The sequence below is a fragment of the Oncorhynchus clarkii genome, chromosome 13 (assembly GCF_045791955.1).
Source record: "Oncorhynchus clarkii lewisi isolate Uvic-CL-2024 chromosome 13, UVic_Ocla_1.0, whole genome shotgun sequence".
In the NCBI taxonomy this organism is placed as follows: domain Eukaryota; kingdom Metazoa; phylum Chordata; class Actinopteri; order Salmoniformes; family Salmonidae; genus Oncorhynchus; species Oncorhynchus clarkii.
This window is the reverse complement of record NC_092159.1, coordinates 44,627,899-44,649,637: the sequence shown is the minus strand read 5'-3', so window position 1 is coordinate 44,649,637 and position 21,739 is coordinate 44,627,899. Positions and strand designations below refer to the sequence as shown.

Below are 21,739 nucleotides of genomic sequence, written 5' to 3'. Positions count from 1 at the left end.
GTCTGCACAGGTTTGCAATAAACAACTACAGTATGATCGAGAAGGTTCATTAGAAAGTATGATAACCTTTTTTTCTGTGTTTTATATTCTATGCGCCAGTGCCAGCTGCCATCGTGTCCATCATCCACCCATCACATCACTGTCGGGGAGCTCTCAAAGTTGTTCCTCGCGAGACACGTTCATGGTAAAGAGAATTCCGGTAGTGATGGCGGCGTCGCCTGACACGGACAGTTTGGAGGCACGTATCAGTAAGTCTTTTAAAAAGTTATTTAGGTTGTATGGAGAGCTATTGGAGCATGCAACCTTGGAAAAATAACCGTGTTGCAGTTGAACGAGATGACAGTTTAAGCCAAATCAAGGTGCAAACTGAGAGGGACTGTAACGTTAGACCTCTCATAAACAGCAAGCTAGCCAGCTGTAAAGCTAACTAGCTAGCCAGATAGATTCCCAGAACCATCTAGACTAGAGAGAATGCATCTAACTCTTGCTAGATACGGGAACCAGCAAGCCACCTATCGTGAATTCATATCCTGCCAGTGACTATACGCTTAGCTATGTGACAGTGTGCTGTCAAATGCAGGAAGCCTAGCTCACTCGGTCAGTGGGAGAACTGGAGTTGGAGTCCCTTGCAAAGTCGTGTCCAAAGTACTGCTGGAAAGCTAAAGTACTTGCTATTATCTGTTTTTAAAACAGTTCTGCAACATAGTTGATTGATGTTCATCTCCATGTTTGACAGTTCCCTGAAATAAACATGGATATGTGTCACTATCGAAAAATATTCAGATTAACCTTAATTTCCCCTTCCCCCAATTTCCTTAATTCTCCCATTAGACAAGGCCACAAACCCACTGAACAGAGACACAGATTGGGACAGCATCCAGGCCTTCTGTGACCAGCTCAACAATGATTTGGAGGGGTATGTCAGTGTCTCATGACATGTACACGTCTTAGCACTATGTTTTCACCTCCCAGGGGTAGCTGTACTGAGTACATGTTCGTTACTTAAAGCTGCAATATGGAACTTTTTGGGCTATCTCCAAATGCACATAGGAATGTGAGTTATAGATCTGTCATTCTCATTGAAAGCAAATCTAAGAAGTGGTAGATTTGTTCTGTGTGTGCTATTTCTATGCGCCCCATTCCTAAATTTTTTGCATCTTACTTTTGGTTTTGTACACCAGCTTCATACAATATACAATATTTGTAGTTCTTGAAAATATATTTCATAGATGTTTAGATGGTATAATGATTCTCTACACTATACATCGATTGTTTTGCCACTTAAACTGAAGTTAGGTAAACTTAGAATTTTTGCAACCAGGAAATGGCAGAGCGATTTCTTCATATTCCACCTTTAAGATTTCTGACACTGACCCTGTGCTGACATCTGTGTCAATGTGTTGTCTAGAGTAGAGGGAGAGGTAAAATTGCATGTCATACAATAGTCAATGGTAGATAGATCTACTGCCAACTTCAGCCACATCAAACTCTTTATTTTCCATTTCAGACCCCAGCTGGCCACCAGGCTACTGGCTCACAAGATCCAATCACCTCAGGAGTGGGAGGCCATGCAGACACTCGTGGTGTGTTGTAACAGGAATCCGAGCCAATCCAATTGACAGCCTTCTGTGTAGTGTGTGTGTGTGTGTGTGCCTACATTCATATTGAAGAAACTAATTGTGTGACTCACTTGTGATGTGTGTACAACCAGGTGCTGGAGACTTGCATGAAGAGCTGTGGGGAAAGGTTCCACGGTGAGGTGGGCAAGTTTCGCTTCCTCAATGAGCTCATCAAAGTGGTCTCTCCAAAGGTAATGATTGTCTGTGCTTTTCACTGAGCAAGTCTGTTAAAATTGGATAAGCTCTCACTCAGCATGCTCCTGCTCTCTCCCTCAGTACCTCGGCACCCGGGCTCCAGAGCCAGTGAAGAAGAAGGTGTTGGAGCTCATCTATAGTTGGACACTGGGGCTGCCTGACGAGGCAAAGATCGCTGATGCCTACCAGATGCTTAAAAAACAGGGTGAGCTGCTCTATACTTAGTGACTGCAGTGTAGCTATGATGGTGATGGACAAACAGTTGTTGTTAATGTTATGTTTACCTTCGTTTGTGTTGTTTTTTTAACCAGGCATTGTCAAACAGGACCCAGTTCTTCCAGCTGACAAACTCCTCCTGCTTCCACCTCCCAGACCAAAAAATGCCATATTTGAGGATGAGGAGAAGTCAAAGGTAAGGTATTGTTAAACAAAATAAATATATAACTTTTTTTTTCTCTCCAAATTTTGCATTACAAATGTGATTCACCATGCATTCTCCACTCCATTTACTACCCCTCCCCCTAACTTTAAATTCTTCCTCCTCCCTGGTGTCTTGGTAGACACTGACTCGCCTGTTGAACAGCACTCACCCTGAGGACCTGAAAGCAGCCAACAAACTGATCCAGGAAATGGTGCAGGAGGTACAGTCTCTTTTCTCAAGCTCGCCTAAATGTATGAATAATGTAGATCTATAGGCTGTTTCATTACAGTAATACAGAGATGTACATCACATCGCACAGTGTGAACTGTATTATCTGGTCTGTGTGTGTGTTAGTATGGGAGAGAAAGTGAATGCCCAAGTGCTTTAGTACTCTTCTAGTCATGTAAGGGGACTGAGTGAGAAAGTGGGCGCTCTGCCCTGAGGGGTGGTCTCCTTGTCAGAATCATTCAGTGCTTTCACAACTCCTTTAATTTAGGGACAAAGGATGCTTTTCTTCCCCCTCCTTCCTCCCTGGTTTCTTCTTCCTGACCTGTGTGTGTGTCTCAGGACCAGAAGCGGGCGGAGAAGTTGTCCAAGCGTGTGAACGCCATCCAGGATGTGAATGAGAGTGTCAGCCTACTGACTCAGCTGCTGGAGGACTATGATCGGACCACCAACCCACAGAGCAATGCAGAGCTCATCCAGGTCTGTGGCATCTTTACACAAGCCAGAGACCAGAGACTCCTCCCACAGTGCCATAACAGCATCACCTATATATGATGTATACAAAGCACTACATGCAGATACAGACATTTTAAGTGTGTACTTGTGTGTTTAGGACTTGTACCAGCGCTGTGAGAAGATGAGACCCACATTGTTCAGACTGGCCAGTGATACAGAGGACAATGATGAGGCTCTGGGTGAGGTTTCAGACACTCCTCAATGTGTTTAAGTGTATGGTACACAGAGAGAGAAGAATATGTGGGTGACGATATACAGTATATTACAATTGTGTGTGTGTGTGTGTGTGGGCGGGCAGCGGAGATCCTCCAAGCCAACGACAGCCTGACTCAGGTCATCAACCTGTACAGGCAGCAGGTGAATGGAGAGGTGGTGAACGGGAACAACTCAGCTTATACGCGAAGGCTCGCAGGTGAGCAACAATGGGTCAATGACACATGCATCCATAGGGACGATAGCGTCACTTGACACAACCTTGGTAGGAGGGGACTAGAGTATATGATTACACGCATGGGTTAAAGATTTCCTCTGTACACTTATCTCTTCCAGGAAGTAGTGTGGCGCTACTTGATCTATCGGGATTGGACACGTCACCTCCTTCCTACCCAGAATTCCCCACTCCAACAGACAGCCTAAATGCTCCCTCTCAGGAGATGGGCATCAGTCTTCTTGACGATGAGCTAATGTCACTGGGTAAGGGCAGACAGCATATTACATCAAGTCTTCCAGGACCTCTGCTACTTCCATGTTGTGTGTGTTAATTGTGTGTGACTGCCTAATTTTCCCAGGTTTGAGTGAGGGGACCCACACCTCCAACCCGGCCTCCCAGCCTGAGGACTCTACCGCCTGGGACTCTTTCCAGGTGAGAACTGAGGACTTCACACAGTGAGACATGATGCATAATATTCAGTTAACACCAAATCCATTGAGTCCCTTTTAGCTTGATAGATTACCATTACTTAGGCAGGTTCATGATTATACCTCAACAAGTGTACCGTCTGTGTCTTACACGTGGTGTCGCTTTCTTTGCAACAGTCTTCCGACAGTGTGGATATTACTGATATCCCAGCAGCGCCTAGTGTACTACTGAGTCCAGATCGGCTCCCCTACACCCAGCCTCTTTCTACTGGAGCCACGTCTGGAAGCTCAGCCTTAGATGAGTTGGATCTGCTGGGGAAGACGCTGCTGCAGCAGTCCCTACCTCCAGAGGGCCTGCAGGTCAAATGGTAACTAACCCTTCACTATGGGAGGGTTTTACACCACAGCAGATGTTTGTGTCAAGTATCCGTGTTAGTCTGCCAGTTATGTTGCTGCTTAGTACAGTATTGATGGACCACTGTGTTCATTACGATTTGAAGTCACTCTAAGTGCTGTAGAAGCAAAACAATATATGAAGAAGCGAAACCATATATGAAGGATCATGAGGTGCTGACCATGCCAACTTGTTATAATAACATGACAGACACTCAGCAACCTTGTTCAACCTTTTATGTAGTACCTTTATCTATTTTCAGGGACAAGCCTCCGTTCAAACCTACTCTACGAGATCTCCAGAACAAATCTGGAACTAATCCAAGTCCTATCCCGGCCTTCTCCCCTGAGCACCCGGTGGCTCTCCAAGGTGATAGGTTGTTGGACACCTCTCCGGTTCACACAGTCATTCCCCCTATAGAAAGGACCCTGACAGATGTTTTTGTGCCACTTGAGTCCATTAAGCCCAGTAAGTATCTATAATATTTGTATTATCTACTTGCTATGCTAATAGTGCATCACATTTGAACAGTGTTTTAAACTCTTTGTTGTATCTAGGCAGCCTGTTGCCTGTGACGGTGTTTGATAGACACAGTTTGCGGGTGCTCTTCCACTTTGCACGTGACTCTCTGCCCTCTCTTGCTGATGTGCTGGTGGTGATCATCTCCATGCTCTCCTCCGCCCCGGTTCCAGTCAGCAACATCCTCTTTCAGCCCTCTGTCCCTGACGTAAGACCTCTTCTCTCTTAATCTGCCTTTTTCACCTTCAGTTCCATTATCAGTGTAGGGTTGACATCATGACCTCTGTCCTCTGTTGTAGACAATGAGAGTGAAGCTACAGCCCCCATCAGGAACAGAGCTTCCAGCCTTCAACCCAATCCTCCCACCTGCTGCCATCACACAGGTCCTGCTGCTGGCCAACCCTCACAAGGTACTAGACTGTGTAGGCACTCATTGAAGGCCTGTTATATACCTCTGTGGCATCCCCTACATGAACATTTTCTTGTAATTATAAACTATGAAGCCAAATAGATTTCTGCAACCCTCAATGCTCTTATTTTCCAGGAGAAGGTGCAGTTGCAATACAAGCTAACCTTCATGCTAGGAGAGGAAGACCATGATGAAAGAGGAGTTGTAGCCCAGTTTCCACCTTCAGACACATGGGGCAATCTGTAACATTCAACAGATTGACAAGATGTGGCATCTCACTCAGACACTGCAGAAACCTTGCTTTTTAAAAATGCTTCTATTGATTGGCTAAGCACGGTCATCTCAACTGGGTGTTCGCTTTATGATTTAGAGTATTGTCCTCTGTGCAGCTTTACAGAACCTTATTTGTCTGCTTTCAAACGCACCTAGAACTATTGCACAGCAGACCGTGTGTCACAGCCATGTCTTGTTTTTAACAAATAGTATAAATTCTATGAATGAAGGACAACCTATTTGTTTACTTTCATGCTCCGGGAGACATGCAATGGACCCTTTGGGGAAGGCTCATTTTTTATCTTTGTCTCATTCTTTTTATACAGCTGTAGACTATCCTGCTGAATTACTGTTGAGGTTGTGTTTACCCCACCATGCTTCCAGGGTTTCTTACTGTGATAATGCATGGAGAATGGTTTGCCTGATATCCATGTAGACATTCTAAGTCCTATTTAATCTGCCATTTGTGCCTATTTAAGGTTTGTTTTCACTGTCATGTCCATTTGGATGGTTTGTCGGTTACTCTTTTGATCCATTGCATATGTTTACTCCTTGCTGCTTCATAGATGACCTGTTCCGGGAAGAAATCTGTTTTAAAGAAAGATGAATGTCTGTCAAGTTGTCTTGCTGAATCACTCTTTCCTCAAAGGCTTGAGTCTCCCAAGCACATTCCACCAGGCATCTCCAATACAAGTCTGTAAATATTGGAACTTATGTACATTTGCAAAGAGAACATTATTGAAAATGTAGTAAGTTATTTTTCTTGGGGTTTAAACTGTTGTCATTAAGATGTAGGAAGGAGTCTGACAATCTTAACCAAGCTCATTCACACAATGGTCGTTTTAGGAGCACCATCAATACCTCACCTAGTGGAGTGCAGAAACAAAACGTTAGACACACTTTAAACATTCAAAAGCTTTATTGAAACCTGAAACAAAACCAGACAGTAATGTGATTTTACAGGTTGGTCTTGTCTACATACTAGAATGATTCAACTACAGGTGGAAAGGACAGATAAGCACTAACCTATACATCTCTACACTAGGAAGAAACAAGCATGTGTGACAGGTTTAGAGTTCAATAGAGAAACAATATCCCAAGACCATGAAACTATTTTATTATATGCTCCAGCTACCGAGGGGTTGAACGATCCCACAAAATAAACAATTAAAATAACCTACATAAGTGTATATAAAGGTTTGAATGAACAAACTAAAGTCGAATAACGACCTCATGACAGGAAATGTCTATCCAGATTTCAAAATACTGTCCTGGAACTGATTTACTAATCACCTTTTTCAGATAAATTCTAAATGGGAAAATAATCACTTATGTACAAACTAGCTAAAGCTGAAGAACAAAAAGCACATCTGAATGAGCTGAGAAAAAAAGTTGTCGAGAAACGGTAGCACCTGCCTCGTACACCGAAAGGCAAAATAACACATTCATACACTGAAACGACTCATTCGAAGCTCACTATACTAAGAAAGCCGGTTTGTACAATAATGAAATAACCTTTACGTTGGAGGACAATATGCTGAAAAGGTTAACTGTTGACAGCACTGGATATGTGTTTTGTGGGAAAAGCAACATGAAACAAATTAGACGGCACTTCAATGAAAATGCTTTCATCACCTACAAATGTATAACTATTACATTTCAGCGTATTCCACTTCAATTGTGGTCTAACTACTCAAATGACAATCTGCATTTGTACAGCTATTTTAATGCTTAAACAAATCCTTTCAAAGCACTGATGTCAAACTGCTTGTTAGTCAGGCAAGTTCATTATTGGAATGTTGAATGTCCACAACAAATTGTCTGATTTTTTATTTTTAACGCTCACCAATCTAACAAAACACTTCTGGATTTATGTCAGCTAAGGCCAAGATTTCAAGCACAGTACTCCATAAACTCAAAACCTGACAAGCTAAATCCTAACACAACTGACTTTTCTGGTTGATGTTGGGGATTGTATGCATGTGTGGTGAGGGCCAGCTTTACTTCCTTTGTGAGGTTGGAGGGGGTGGGGAAGCAAACTGGAAGGGCGAGTGCCCCATTAATCCCATCATGGGCTTGGCTGGGGTAAACTTCTGGGCCATGAGGGGCTGCGGCCCTGAGGAGGGTGGAGGGGGCTTACTGGACCTGCTGACTGAACCAAACTGCCCCGCTGACTGATCTTGCCCCCCATTGCTGCTCCCAGACTTGTACTGGCTGTAGGAGGAGCTGGAGCCATAGCTGCGGCTGTCCCTCCTGTCCCTGTAGGAAGAGGACGACCTGTCCCCGGCGCGGCTGCTCCCTCCATCTCGGCTGTCGCGGCTGAAGCTGCTGCTGCTCCCTGTGCCGCTGCTGCTCCCCCGGCTGTCCTTGCTGCCTACGGTGCGCATGCGCCGGTTGCACTCATCCTGATACATCAGGTTGGGGTTGCTGGCGTTGGAGCCGTTGCCACGGAAACGTGACCTGCCTCCTGCATTCCAAAGAGAGAAGATGAAGTCAGTTATAAAATGCTGCAAATACCTGGACACACTGACACGTACTGTAAAAAACTAGCTTGTTCAACATACAATGAAGAAACCTCAAGTCAACAACCCACTGTCAATCACTTCAACAAATATCTAGAGGGGCAACTCTTTCCCCCGAAGGCTCTCCCTCATTCTCTCACCTCCTCCACGGCCAGTGTTGACCAGTTGCAGCAGCTTGGGGTTTATGGCCTGCCGGGCCTCCTCTAGAACACGGATGAGCTCACGGGCCTGACGAAGGTTGCCCGGAGTGAAGAATGTGTAGGCTGTACCCTTGTTGGTGCTACGGGCCGTACGGCCGATACGGTGGATGTAGTCCTCAGAGGAGTTTGGGTAGTCATAATTGATGACAAATTTGACATCCTCCACATCTTGGGTTAGGAGTTGGGTAGGGAGGGTTAGTCAATGGGGAGGGAGAAGAGACAAGGACAAGTTAGGAAAAGCAGCATTGATTGATAGAAACATTTCACAACAATATGCCACCTGTGGAAAGGTCAGGGAGAGGAATGGAGAGGTAATTTATTCCTATTTTAAGATGTTTGCTTTGTGCACCAAGCAAAACTAGACATGTACTTGGTACAGACAAAACCCATAGACACAGATCTAACTCTGAAACCTCGCTTACCTGTCTAGTGAACAATGTAATCGGTACATAATGCAGAAACACAAATCCTACTTACCCCAACATAACTACAATACTGTCAATATTATTTGTTAACCAATACACTATGTTCCTTGAAAAATACAATGGGCTCCTCAGTATTCCAGTCACTATATATTTCAAATGCTTTTGGTCAAGCACTGAATATACCGCTTCTTCATGACCAAAACGTTACAATAACAGCCAACCAATACCAGATAGACTAAATCATTTACAAATAGGGTTTGAACATCCCCATTTTGAGTGGGGCTGAAACTCCAAATAAATAAACGGGGTACATCTGTATCCACTGACAAAACTGGCAACGGGTAAGATTTCTTTAAAGGGTGGAATTTAACTTTTTTTTTAAAGTCTGTTTCTCATTACAGTTGACATAGGGCTCTGAAAACACTGCTGTGGGTTAAAAATGTCTCTTTCTTACGGACCGATGAGGTGGATGGGAACAGGGAAGGTGGGGTGAGGTACTTACCCTGTATTAGAGATGACTTACAAGGTTAGTGCCCTCTGTCCCCCCCGACCAGTCCTGGGAGGTCTGTAGGGGTAGGAGAGTGAGGAGGACAACATGGGTCCTCCCCCCTCCCATCACTCCTCCACACATCCCTCCTAACTGGAGTGGCAGAGCCAGAACCCAGGCTGGACTGGGTCTGACACCACCCCCTTGCTCTGCCTCTTCATGTCATCAGGGGCATGAATAGGGGAAATTGGGCTACTGTTTCTGTACTGTTGGGTACTTCAATGTGACTTCAGGGGTCTAAATATGGACTTCCTGTAACTACCTGTATGGTAAGCATCCTCTCCTGTTTCTAGCGAATACCTGATGTTTAATTCTAGTTTGGGGGATATTTTCTGGGGTTGTTGTTGAGATTATCCAAGGTCTTTGGTAGAAATCTGTTCAGAGGAGACAAATGGAAGAGACCCAGGGAAGTCCCCCCGAGTCCTTCCCAGACTGACAGCGTGTCCAGGAGCCCAGGGGTTCAAGTGCAGTAACAAGAAACAGACACTGGGGTGGCGATGTGGAGGTTTTGGGGAGCTAAAATACTCAACATTAAGGGGCTTTGCCAGGGAAAATGAGCATTTGTAGAGGGGCGAATATAGAGATGTTGTCAGGACATGATTCTGACTGGGGTTTGCTGAGTGCAGGTAGAACGTTTCCATTTTTCTGAATCATTTCTACAGGTCTGGGTTGTCTTTGCATGATGCACACAAAGAGTCATTTGATATTTGAAGTAAAGAGATGAAAGCATGAAAGATTTGGGAAGAAGGCCAAGGGATCACATGACCAAGGTCAGAATAAGCATAGGTTGAGGTAGAAAGAGAATGCATCTCTAAACAGTGGACTATGAACAGGTAAATGGACAGTGTAAAGTGAGATAGATTAAGGGGTGGGCAGAGAGAAGGCGGAATAGAGAGAGACAGCGAGGGGGGGGGGGGGGGGGGGGTATAGAGAGGCTCCTTCAGGCCAGGACTCCTGCCAGCCAGGACCAGACATGACGCCCGCAGAGGGAGAGGCCGGCACAGCCAGTGGTGGGGGTGTCAGGCTGCATAGGGGGCTGCAGGGGCAGTTTAGAGGGGAGCCTCCAGCAAAGCGACAAATGCTCCGGCCTGCCGCCTTTTACTGTCTTCTTGTAACGCACCACTGTATCTATTAACCTCTGGGGAAAGGATTTGTCTACATTTAAGACTAGCTATACTGTATGCTAGAATTACTCGAAGAATGTTTCTGGCAAACTACTTGTCAATCAATTGATCTCCAATGATGCCAAGCCTCATTTAGTATCTTCAAATATGTCTAACTAGGGCTTTTTGAAAACTCCATATTAGCAAAGGAAATGGAGAAATCCTCTGAAAACATTAAAGCTGTTTAGTGAAACAAACCTGCTTAGCATTGTGTATCTATATTAAGTCTCATTTATGAAAGGAACTACATATGGCGCGTTACTGTTGCAGGCTGGTGGCATAGCTTGTGGGAGGCCGCCCCCCTCTTGGCCCTCTGAGCTGACCGCCCCGCCCCAGTTTAAAATTTGGAATCCCAGCAGAACCCTTCCTCCCCCCCCTCTGTCGTCCAGGCAGTCAGTTTGCTGGAAGGGGGAGAGTTTTTTTGAGGGCTCTGTTCTGGGTTTTCGGAGAGATGTCTGTGTCTGTGATTGATAAATCAGGCCTCCTCTCCCCTGTGTTTCTCTCCGCAACCCAGGCTCGATTAGTCATGCCTAGGTCCGGCTGCAGGCTCCAGTGGGCCTGTGCGCTTCTAGTGCCGGAAGAGAGACTTGGAAACAAAACAAAAACAAAATGAAAGAAAATAAATGAACACAGAAACAAAACAAAATTTGGTTATAAAAATTGATTGCCATAAGGGGGTGCATCACTCTCCATACCCGCTATTTTAAGTTCATACTTCACACATGGACAAAAGGTATCTCAAATTACTATATGTTTTTAGATCTACTGAATGGTTGGATTTTTCTAGCCTTGTTATTCAAGGGACCTGGCATTCCACAAAGAAAAATTAGTTCCAGAAATAAGGCATACTTCTTAAATACATACTCTGTATCTAAGAAGTACTACTGACAAGAAAGTCACACTTCATATTAAACAAAGTGGCAACAGTACTCACAGAAATCTGCTTCAATGTGTTTTGTGGAGGCCATTTCATGAATTCAATAAATCTATACATTTCTTGGGTTTCTTACATGCAATGAGGCTAGTATACTGTACATCTAAGAACAATTAGGTGTCATACTCATAGCCCATTGAGGGAATATGTCTGTGTTTGTATTCATGCCGAGGGACTGTGCTTTTATTCTGAGCACACAGTACATACCCAAACCACGTGAGGCCACATCAGTAGCAATAAGAATAGGAGCCTTGCCACTACGGAACTCTATAGAAGGAGAGAGGAAATGCCAAGAGATCAGCTGAGGGACACAAAGGAAGGCGTCACGACAACAACCAATACCAATTAGCCCTATACTAGCCCATATAATACACCTAATAAACCATGTCTTACCTGTCAGCACCCAGTCTCTCTCTGGCTGAGTCTTGTCACCATGGATACACATCGCTGGCCACCTGAGGAGTAAACCAACCTGTCAGCTTGATGATCAGAGAACTGGGAATTGTTATGAAGAAGTACAACCCCATGACCAGAAGTATTTTATATTCAATCAATCAATTAATTACTCCCCGAGTGTGTGTTCCTTTCCCTCGCTCACCCATCACGTCTCATTCTGCGGGTCAGATCATCGCAGCGTTTCTTGGTCTCCACAAAGATGATGGTCTTGTTCTCCTTCTCAGCCATGATCTCCTCCATCAGCTGGAGCAGCCTGGGGAGAAGGAGCGCGAATATGTTAGCCAATGGAGAGTTAGTTACATCGGTCTACGACCAAGCCTCATCAGTCTACATCAACACAGTCCCATTCACTAACGCTAATGTTTCAGTGGAGTAGAGTGAAGTATTAGCCTCACTTGTTGTCCTTCTCACTCTCCGTGCACACATCCACAATCTGCAGGATGTTGTGGTTGGCGCTCAGCTCCAGGGCTCCCACGTTGATCTGAACATAGTCCTTCAGGAAGTCCTCTGCTAGCTGCCGCACGTCCTTGGGCCAGGTGGCACTCCACATCAGGGTCTGTCTGTCAGGCTGGGATGAGAGCAGCATTAGAAACTCTTAATAAAAAACATAAGTACATTTTGCAGTAGCTAGCAGCAGTATCAGATGTTTTATTACAATATAGCAGCAGTTTGGGGATATAGACTAGGAACCACTAGCCATTTGGAATAAAGAATTTGTAGTAGTCCATCTACAGACATATACACTCAGTGTGCAATAGGAACACCATCCTAATATTGAGTGGCAACCCCTTTTGCCCGCAGAACAGCCATAATTCATCAGGGCATGGACTACAAGGTGTCGAGACCGCTCCACAGGGACTCTACTGTGTTAAGTTGGTTGGATGTCCTTTGGGTGGTGGATCATTCTTGATAGACACGGGAAACAGTTGAGCGTGAAAAACTTAGCAGCGTTACAGTTCTTGACACACTCAAACCGGTGCGCCTGGCACCTACTACCATACCCCATTCAAAGGCACTTAAATATTTTGTCTTGCCCCTTGAACCTCTGAATGGTACACATACACAATCCATGTCACAATTGTCACAAGGCTTAAAAGTCCTTCTTAAACCTGTCGCCTCCCCTTCATCTACACTGATTATAGCGAATGACATCAATAAGGGGTCATAGACTGACCAGGTGAAAACTATGTCATGGAAAGAGCACAGTCCATCACTGTAAGATGTGATACTGATATTGTACATGGTTATACTATGTAAAAGATAATGGTGCAACACTAATAAATCTAATATTATTTTATAACAAATGCGCTTTCTCCCGCATTGGATACAGTCGCTGTCCACGGTTCTGAAACAATCTTCAGTGTGCTGTAGAATTGCCACCTTTCCTTATGTTGCTATGTGCATAATAGCAAGTTATTCAGCATATTGGGATTGAGAACAATGCGGCAGAGGCAGCAGCAGCAACGAGGAAACAGCCTTAACCTGATTGTCTAAGAAAATGGAGGAAACCCCAACTTAATTAGTTCTATAATAAATATCCTAACTGTTAAATGTGCCTGGCTTTATAAATCATCCGTACATAACTACAGAAATAAGACCGATCTTGCTTCTGTTGCCTGTTGGAGTGTTTGTTTCATAGCCTAATGATTCCATGAGCACCAAGCCTCATGCAATGGCAACATGTCAGATAAAGCAGTTTCACAGATTTGGCTGTTTTTATTCTTTACAATGCTACAATAAAGGCGTTACAATTGTTTTCCTGTTAGAACAGACTGGTATTACTTATTTAGTGTGGTTTACACTGTTCCAACAGGCAGAAAAATGTGATTGTAATCTCACAGCACCTGTTTGTCACACATAATATGCACGCAGCTCTCGCTCCTATACCCTCCTTTTTATTGATCTCCTTCTTATTGATATTACAATTATTAGTAATGTCGTTATCATTAGTAGGCTTTGTATAACCACTATCGAGCTGTAGGCCTAAGTGCGCATACTGTTTAGTCTTAACACCTTAACAGCTCCACAGCTGAGATTGGAGTATCTGTCCATAGGACAAGTTTAAGCAGTACACTCCACAGAGCTGGGCTTTACGGAAGAGTGGCCAGAAAAAAAAAATCCTCAAGAAAAAAATAAGCAAACACGTTTGGTGTTCGCCAAAAGGCATGTGGGAGACTCCCCAAACATACGGAAGAAGGTACTCTGGTCAGATGAGACTAAAATGTAGCTTTTTGGCCATCAAGGAAAACGCCATGTCTGGCGCAAATCTCATCACCACGAGAACACCATCCACACAGTGAAGCATGGTGGTGGCAACATCATGCTGTGGGGATGTTTTTCATCTGCAGGGACTGGGAAACTGGTCAGAATTGAAGGAATGACGGATGGCACTAAATTTAGGGAAATTCTTGAGGGAAACCTGTTTCAGTCTTCCAGAGCTTTGAGACTGGGACGGAGGTTCACCTTCCAGCAGGACAATGACCCTAAGCATACTGCTAAAGCAATACTCAAGTGGTTTAAGGGGAAACATTTAAATGTCTTGGAATGGCCTAGTCAAATGCCAGACCTCAATCCAATTGAGAATCTGTGGTATGACTTAAAGATTGCTATACACCAGCAGAACCCATCCAACTTGAAGGAGCTAGAGCAGTTTAGCCTTGAATGGGCAAAAATCCCAGTGGCTAGATGGCCAAATCCCAGTGGCCAAGCTTATAGAGAGATAAGAGACTTGCAGCTGTAATTTCTGCAAAAGGTGGTTCTACACAAATTGACTCTGTGAATAGTTATGCACGCTCAAGTTCTGTTTTTTGGGGTCTTATTTCTTGTTTGTTTAACAATAAAACATATTTTGCATCTCCAAAGTGTTGTGTAAATCAAATTATACAAACCCTCTAAAAATCAATTTTAATTCCAGGTTGTAAGGCAACAAAATAGGAAAAATGCCAAGGGGGGTGAATACTGTCGCAAGCCACTGTATGTAGTTGAGTTTATTCAAACACAGTGTGTGTATCTACACTGCTCAAAAAAATAAAGGGAACACTTAAACAACACAATGTAACTCCAAGTCAATCACACTTCTGTGAAATCAAACTGTCCACTTAGGAAGCAACACTGATTGACAATACATTTCACATGCTGTTGTGGTAGCATGAGACGGAGTCTACAACCCACACAAGTGGCTCAGGTAGTGCAGCTCATCCAGGATGGCACATCAATGCGAGCTGTGGCAAGAAGGTTTGCTGTGTCTGTCAGCGTAGTGTCCAGAGCATGGAGGTGCTACCAGGAGACAGGCCAATACATCAGGAGACGTGGAGGAGGCCGTAGGAAAGCAACAACCCAGCAGCAGGACCGCTACCTCCGCCTTTGTGCAAGGAGGAGCAGGAGGAGCACTGCCAGAGCCCTGCAAAATGACCTCCAGCAGGCCACAAATGTGCATGTGTCTGCTCAAACGGTCAGAAACAGACTCCATGAGGGTGGTATGAGGGCCCGACGTCTACAGGTGGGGGTTGTGCTTACAGCCCAACACCGTGCAGGACGTTTGGCATTTGCCAGAGAACACCGAGATTGGCAAATTCGCCACTGGCGCCCTGTGCTCTTAACAGATGAAAGCAGGTTCACACTGAGCACATGTGACAGACGTGACAGTCTGGAGACGCCGTGGAGAACGTTCTGCTGCCTGCAACATCCTCCAGCATGACCGGTTTGGCGGTGGGTCAGTCATGGTGTGGGGTGGCATTTCTTTGAGGGGCCGCACAGCCCTCCATGTGCTCGCCAGAGGTAGCCCGACTGCCATTATGTACCGAGATGAGATTCTCAGACCCCTTGTGAGACCAATGCTAGACCTCATGTTGCTGGAGTGTGTCAGCAGTTCCTGCAAGAGGAAGGCATTGATGCTATGGACTGGCCCGCCCGTTCCCCAGACCTGAATCCAATTGAGCACATCTGGGACATCATGTCTCGCTCCATCCACCAACACCACAGACTGTCCAGGAGTTGGCGGATGCTTTAGTCCAGGTCTGGGAGGAGATCCCTCAGGAGACCATCCGCCACCTCATTAGGAGCATGCCCAGGCGTTGTAGGGAGGTCATACAGGCACGTGGAGGCCACACACACTACTGAGCCTCATTTTGACTTGTTTTAAGGACATTACATCAAAGTTGGATCAGCCTGTAGTGTGGTTTTCCACTTTAATTTTGAGTGTGACTCCAAATCCAGACCTCCATGGGTTGATAAATTTGATTTCCATTGATAATGTGTGATTTTGTTGTCAGCACATTCAACTATGTAAAGAAAAAAGTATTTAATAAGAATATTTCATTCATTCAGATCTAGGATGTGTTATTTTAGTGTTCCCTTTATTTTTTTGAGCAGTGTATATATGGAAAATTAAGTTAAATCATTTCGACCAATCGATTGGTCGAAGGAACATGACAACTCTCGGTCAATCAATATTTTTTTTGTAGTGAGGGACAGCCCTACTCGGTGTATATGGTCTTAGGCAGACCTGAAATGCGTCAATGTGTAGCTAATGGAAAGAGGTGAGGTAATAACAGCTGTAAAATGAGGGTCACTTTGCTTGAGTGACTAGAGAACCCTGCTCACCCTAATCTGGTCAACAATCTTGCGGATCTGAGGCTCAAAGCCCATGTCCAGCATCCTGTCAGCCTCGTCCAGCACCAAGTAGGTGCAGCGCCGTAGGTTGGTCTTCCCTGCCTCCAGGAAGTCAATGAGACGACCCGGGGTGGCGATGCAGATCTCAACACCTGGGAGGGAGAAAGAGAGCAGGGTAGATTTCTCTGGTTTAGACAGACATGCGCAATGGAAAAGAGTATGGATTTTCTTCAGCATATAGGTTATAGTGACTAGTGTGTAGGCCTTTTTCCAGAGGAGCCTCGTTACCTCTCTCCAGGTCACGGATCTGGGGTCCCTTGGGAGCTCCCCCGTAGACACAGGTGCTCTTGATGCGTGATGACTTGCCGTATTCATGCGCCACTTGCTGAACCTGCTGGGCCAGCTCTCGAGTTGGTGCCAGAACCAAACACTGCACAGAGACAGGACAGGGATAGAAAAAAACACTCCCTGAATATAATACATTTTGGAAGTGGCTGATATCCATACATCTGAACAATTATAGGAAACATGCTGTAAGATTCATCCAAAATGGATTACTTACGATTGGTCCGTCTCCTCTTTCTAGGTAGGGCTGGTGGTTAATGTGCACAATGGCAGGCAGGAGATACTGAGGAGATACAACAACAAGGGGATAAACGCCCCACATCAAGCAGGAGAGATTAATAATAGAAGAAAGTAGAGCCCGATCAATTCCATAGTAACCAATATTCAATGAATAGGATGAAAAAAGGAACACTTGTCGACATTCTCATGATGTGCCATTACTGTCACAATGTAAGAAATCAAAATTTGCAGCATATTTCTTAGACAATTACTCTTTTGGATGGCCATTTCTAAAAAGTCAGTATGGAAAATGTTCACATTAATTTGTCCACTGTAAAACAGTATATCTGCAGGTATATCATATTGGTACGTTTTGCCCCCTCAAAAAATCTTAATCGGTATCGGACCCCCAAAAACACATATCGGTATGGCTCTAGAATGCAGACAAGATAACTGAGGATATTGTATGGCAGTCAACACAGGGGTATGTGTAAAAATGGGCAGAAAGAAATTAATAAAAATGTCTACAGATATGAACAGTGTGCATGCTGCTATTGTTCCTAAGTGTTGCTGTAACTTTTTGTTCATCCTGTTCTGTTAATGTGAATGTATGATGACGGAGCTACAGCTGCATCTCACCGATAAGGTTTTCCCAGAACCTGTCTGTGCGATGCCCACCATGTCCCTGCCACTCAGGGCCAGAGGGAAGCCTTGTGCCTGGATAGCTGTGGGCTCCTTAAAGTTCTGCTGCATCAGCACATCCATCACATACTCTGGGTGAAGTGGATAAGAACATCTTATAAGCATAACTAAATAACTATAAATTGCATTGGTTAACAAAACTAAGGTTCAGTTGTCCACATCACCAGCCAGAATAGATTTTTCCCCAGAGGTGAAAACGATATGCATACTCACAATGACGCCAGGGCAGTTCAGTTGTACTGAAAAGATGTTGTACTTACGGGGAAAATGGGCCTGGGAGAAGCTACTGACAGGCTTCGGGCAGCCTGACCCCCTGATAGTGATCTCCTTCTTCCTGCGAAACTCCTCCAAGTCATACTGAAAGACAGAAAACAATATCTGTCCACCAATCGTGTCAAGGGTGGCACATCTGGCAACAACTGCAGAATAAGTCAATAAGAGTGTAGGGCAGTGCTGTTCAATCTTAGTGGAGACCAAGAGTGTGCAGACTGCCCAGCACAAATAAAACAGATTCACTAAACATCGAACCCTTGATTAGTTGAATCACTTGTCATAGTTGGCCTACTGGAATGTGCTGTAAGAAATGCACACACACTTGTGGTTCTCCATGACTGAAGCACACTGGTGTGGGGAAATACCTGGCTCATGCGCTGAACATCTGGATGTTCATTGTAAAAGTTCTTCTCAAACTTTGGAAGCTCATTTAGGTCCCATTTCTTTTTGCGCAAACGCTCCCCTGGGTTCCCAAACTTCTTGTTGGGAGGGGGACCTCTGCTAGACCCAAAACGAGGACTCCTAACAAGATGACAAGCACATAGATTAGTATTTGAATACCTCAAGCTAGACTCACTGTACATAACATTTGCCAAGGACAGAAAGAATTGGAGGGATCACATTTTGTCCATTGGTCCCAAAGGGTATGAAGAGGATTACATAGCAAGCTAGCTAAGTAGCTGGTCTTTATAGATTCATTGTAGCTATCCATCTTTGGTTAGATATTCTTGTTAGCTAAAGTGAATAGAGATATAGCTATCTTGACTGGAAACACGATGATGAATTGTATTGAATTCTACATCGGCCAAAAATGTGTGTTTGGATCAGGAAAGTTTCCACTCACAACCTCTACAAACCAGCATGTTGAATAAAATGACATTGAAACATAATCTACCGGTTACCACTGTTGGTCCATTTTAAAGTGGGAATGCAAGACAATGGAAAGTATTCAGACCCCTTGATTTTGTTACGTTACAGCCTTATTCTAAAATCAATCTACACACAATACCCCATAATGACAAAGAGAAAACTGTTTTTGAGAAATGTTTGCTAATTTAGACAAAATAATTATTTATATAAGTATTTAGACCCTTTGCTGAGACTCGAAACTGAGCTCAGGTCAAATCAAATCAAATGTTATTTGTAACATGCACCGAATACAACCGGTATTACAGACCTCACAGTTATTATTATAGACCTTAGTGAAATTCTTACTTACAAGCCCTTAACCAACAATGCAGTTTTAAGAATACACCTAAACAAATTAAGAGATAGGAATAACTAATAATTAAAGAGCAGCAGTAAATAACAGTAGAGGAGCTATATACGGAGGTACTGGTACAGAGTCAACGCGCCGGTGTCGAGGTAATTGAGGTAATTGAGGTAATATGTACATGTAGGTAGAGTTATTAAGGTGACAATGCATAGATAATAACAGAGTAGCAGCAGCGTAGAAGGGGGGGCAATGCAAATAGACTGGGTAGCCATTTGCATCCTGTTTCCATTGATCATCCTTGAGATGTTTCTACAACTTGATTGGAGTCCACCTGTGGTAAATTCAATTGATTGGACATGATCTGTAAAGGCACACACCTGTCTATATAAGGTCCCACAGTTAACAGTGCATGTCAGAGTAAAAAAAAACTATCCTTGAGGTTGAAGGAAATGTCTGTAGAGCTCTGAGACAGGATTGTGTTGGGGCACAGATCTGGGGAAGGGTACCAAAACATTCCTGCAGCATTGAAGGTCCCCAAGAACACAGTGGCCTCCATCATTCTTAAATGGAATAAGTTTAGGACCACCAAGACTATTCCTAGAGCTGGGCGCCCAGGCCAGACTGAGCAATCGGGGGAGAAGGGCCTTGGTCAGGAGGTGACCAAGAACCCAATGGTCACTGACAGAGCTCCAGAGTTCCTCTGTGGAGATGGGAGAACCTTCCAGAATGACAACCATCTCTTCAGCACTCCACCAATCAGGCCTTTATGGTAGAGTGGCTGGACAGAAGCCACTCCTCAGTAAAAGGCACCTAAAGGATGCAGCCCATGAGAAAGAGGATTCTCTGGTCTGATGAATCCAACATTGAACTCTTTGGCCTGAAGTCAAGCGTCCATCCCTTCGGTGAAGCATGGTGGTGGCAGCATGCATCCTGCTGCTGGAATGTTTTTCAGTGGCAGGGACTGGGACACTAGTCAGGATCAAGAGAAAGATGAACGGAGCAAAGTACAAAGAGATCCTTGATTTAAACCTGCTCAGGTGATAGAAATCTGAACGCACTAGCAACGCTTTGAAAAGTTAGCGTATGCTTTCCTGTGGATATATTGTCGACTCTCACATTCCTACCTGCAAAAGAACCAACCGGTAAACTAAGCTAAAATATAATTTCATTCAACATTCTGGCTTGCAGAGGTCGTATGAGGAAACTTTTCTGATTCAAACGCTAATGTATGCCGACGTAGAAATCAATGCAATTAATATTCGGGTTTCCAGGTAAATAGCGAACTGCCTGACTTACCCCCTGTCGCGACCACGGTCCCTGTCTCGATCTCCATACGATGAACCGCCCCTCATTTTAGAAACCACTTGATTTCTACCTAGCTAGTTAGTTGGCTAAATATATATATATATATATAATATATTTATCCGCTGGAACAGGGGCAAGTTTTTGCAGGCAAGCTTTAGATTCTCGCGTTCAAAATGTCAAGCGATCAACGTTACAGTAACTCTAGCTAGTTAAGGCCCTTATTGTGTTAACATTAGCTGGCTAGCTATACAAAAATGTGAAACTGAGACATTTGTTTAAATATTATTGAACGAACGTGTATAAAGTGTTATTTTTGACATGAACAAGTATCTAGTTTTTGTTTTTACTACAAACCAACGCAAACGGGTGATAGCTAAACGTCTCGGAAACTGCAGCCAAATATTTATATACGCTGAGGCGAGTGTTGTTGTTATTAGCTTGAGCTAGCTAGAGTTCTCCTTCTATGGTATTACGGCGGTCCACAAACAACGTTGGAGGTGCATGTCTGCACCTACTGGATGGGGTGAAAACTGATAAGCTTTAACGCAAAAATAATATGGAGAAGAGAAGGGTGAAAAAAATATACTTATAATATTCAAATGTAAATAAAACAAACTGTACTCCTTCAGTCTGATTCGAATGTATATTCAGATCCCTACAAAGGTTCAGTATATTCATTCAGTATTCCCTGTAACATTTAGGCTGTAAAGTCTTGGAGATCCAGAAATATGTTTGCCGTCATCATAATGAGGTCTAGTTTCTTCAAATTGTTTAAAAAAAATGTATTTGTTTGTCCAGTGCAATTTATCACTTGGGCAATAAACGCAACAAAGTCCACTTTCTTCACTGTTAGTGTTTCGGGATCCTTCTCCTAAACTGCATTCACTGCAGGCTGTGGGGCATCCACTGCCATCTTATCTCCCCTCTCTCTTTCAGCTATTTTCACTGCTTCCACATAGGAGACCTCCTGGATAGCCCTGATCCTAGCTACTGCGACCTCCTTCATCCTTACAGGGCACTCCAGGAACTTGGGAACATGATTCCCATCACAATTACAGCAATGTGCTTCATCTGACTCTTCAACTACAACATATTTATTCCTTCGACAAACACTTGTCATGTGTCCATTTGTTTTTTTTTACAATTGTAACACTGTAGCAGCTTCTTCTTCTACAGTCTCATCACATGTTTCACATACCCAAGTTTTACATGAGTCGGGAGAAACGCTTGATCAAAAGACAATAACAATAGGCTTTCCTTTCTTTCGATCTATCATCTGGGTCAGACGACGTGCATCTACCACTTCAGATGTCCTACTCGGAAAATCATAGCTTTCCACATCATACATTGACAGTTTGTAGAGCCACAGCGCTTCCTCCCTTTGTTCTTGTG

At 44.1% G+C, this 21,739-nt stretch overlaps 1 protein-coding gene and 1 pseudogene across 1 annotated transcript; one reads left to right on the top strand and one right to left on the bottom strand.

Moving 5' to 3' along the window:
* Positions 1 to 21: 21 nt before the first annotated feature.
* Positions 22 to 6,342, top strand: LOC139364839 (ADP-ribosylation factor-binding protein GGA1-like; annotated as a pseudogene).
* Positions 6,330 to 20,808, bottom strand: LOC139364840 (probable ATP-dependent RNA helicase DDX17). Its single transcript, XM_071101978.1, has 13 exons — positions 20,339 to 20,808; positions 18,192 to 18,348; positions 17,814 to 17,910; positions 17,491 to 17,624; positions 16,850 to 16,915; positions 16,576 to 16,717; positions 16,279 to 16,439; positions 12,072 to 12,244; positions 11,819 to 11,929; positions 11,614 to 11,675; positions 11,428 to 11,487; positions 8,092 to 8,319; positions 6,330 to 7,896 (listed from the first exon to the last, which is right to left on the bottom strand). The coding sequence occupies exons 1-13, from the start codon at positions 20,392 to 20,394 to the stop codon at positions 7,430 to 7,432; spliced, it is 1,914 nt and encodes a 637-aa protein (XP_070958079.1). The 5' UTR covers positions 20,395 to 20,808; the 3' UTR covers positions 6,330 to 7,429.
* Positions 20,809 to 21,739: the final 931 nt, after the last annotated feature.

Excerpts from the sequence above, each read along its gene's own strand:
- LOC139364840 (XM_071101978.1), bottom strand. The coding sequence starts at position 20,394 with ATGAGGGGCGGTTCATCGTATGGAGATCGAGACAGGGACCGTGGTCGC. Across the intron at positions 16,916-17,490 it reads GTTCTGGGAAAACCTTATCG|TATCTCCTGCCTGCCATTGT; the intron begins GTGAGATGCAGC and ends GTATCTCCTCAG. Across the intron at positions 8,320-11,427 it reads TGTGGCCTCACGTGGTTTGG|ATGTGGAGGATGTCAAATTT; the intron begins GTATGTACTGTG and ends TCCTAACCCAAG.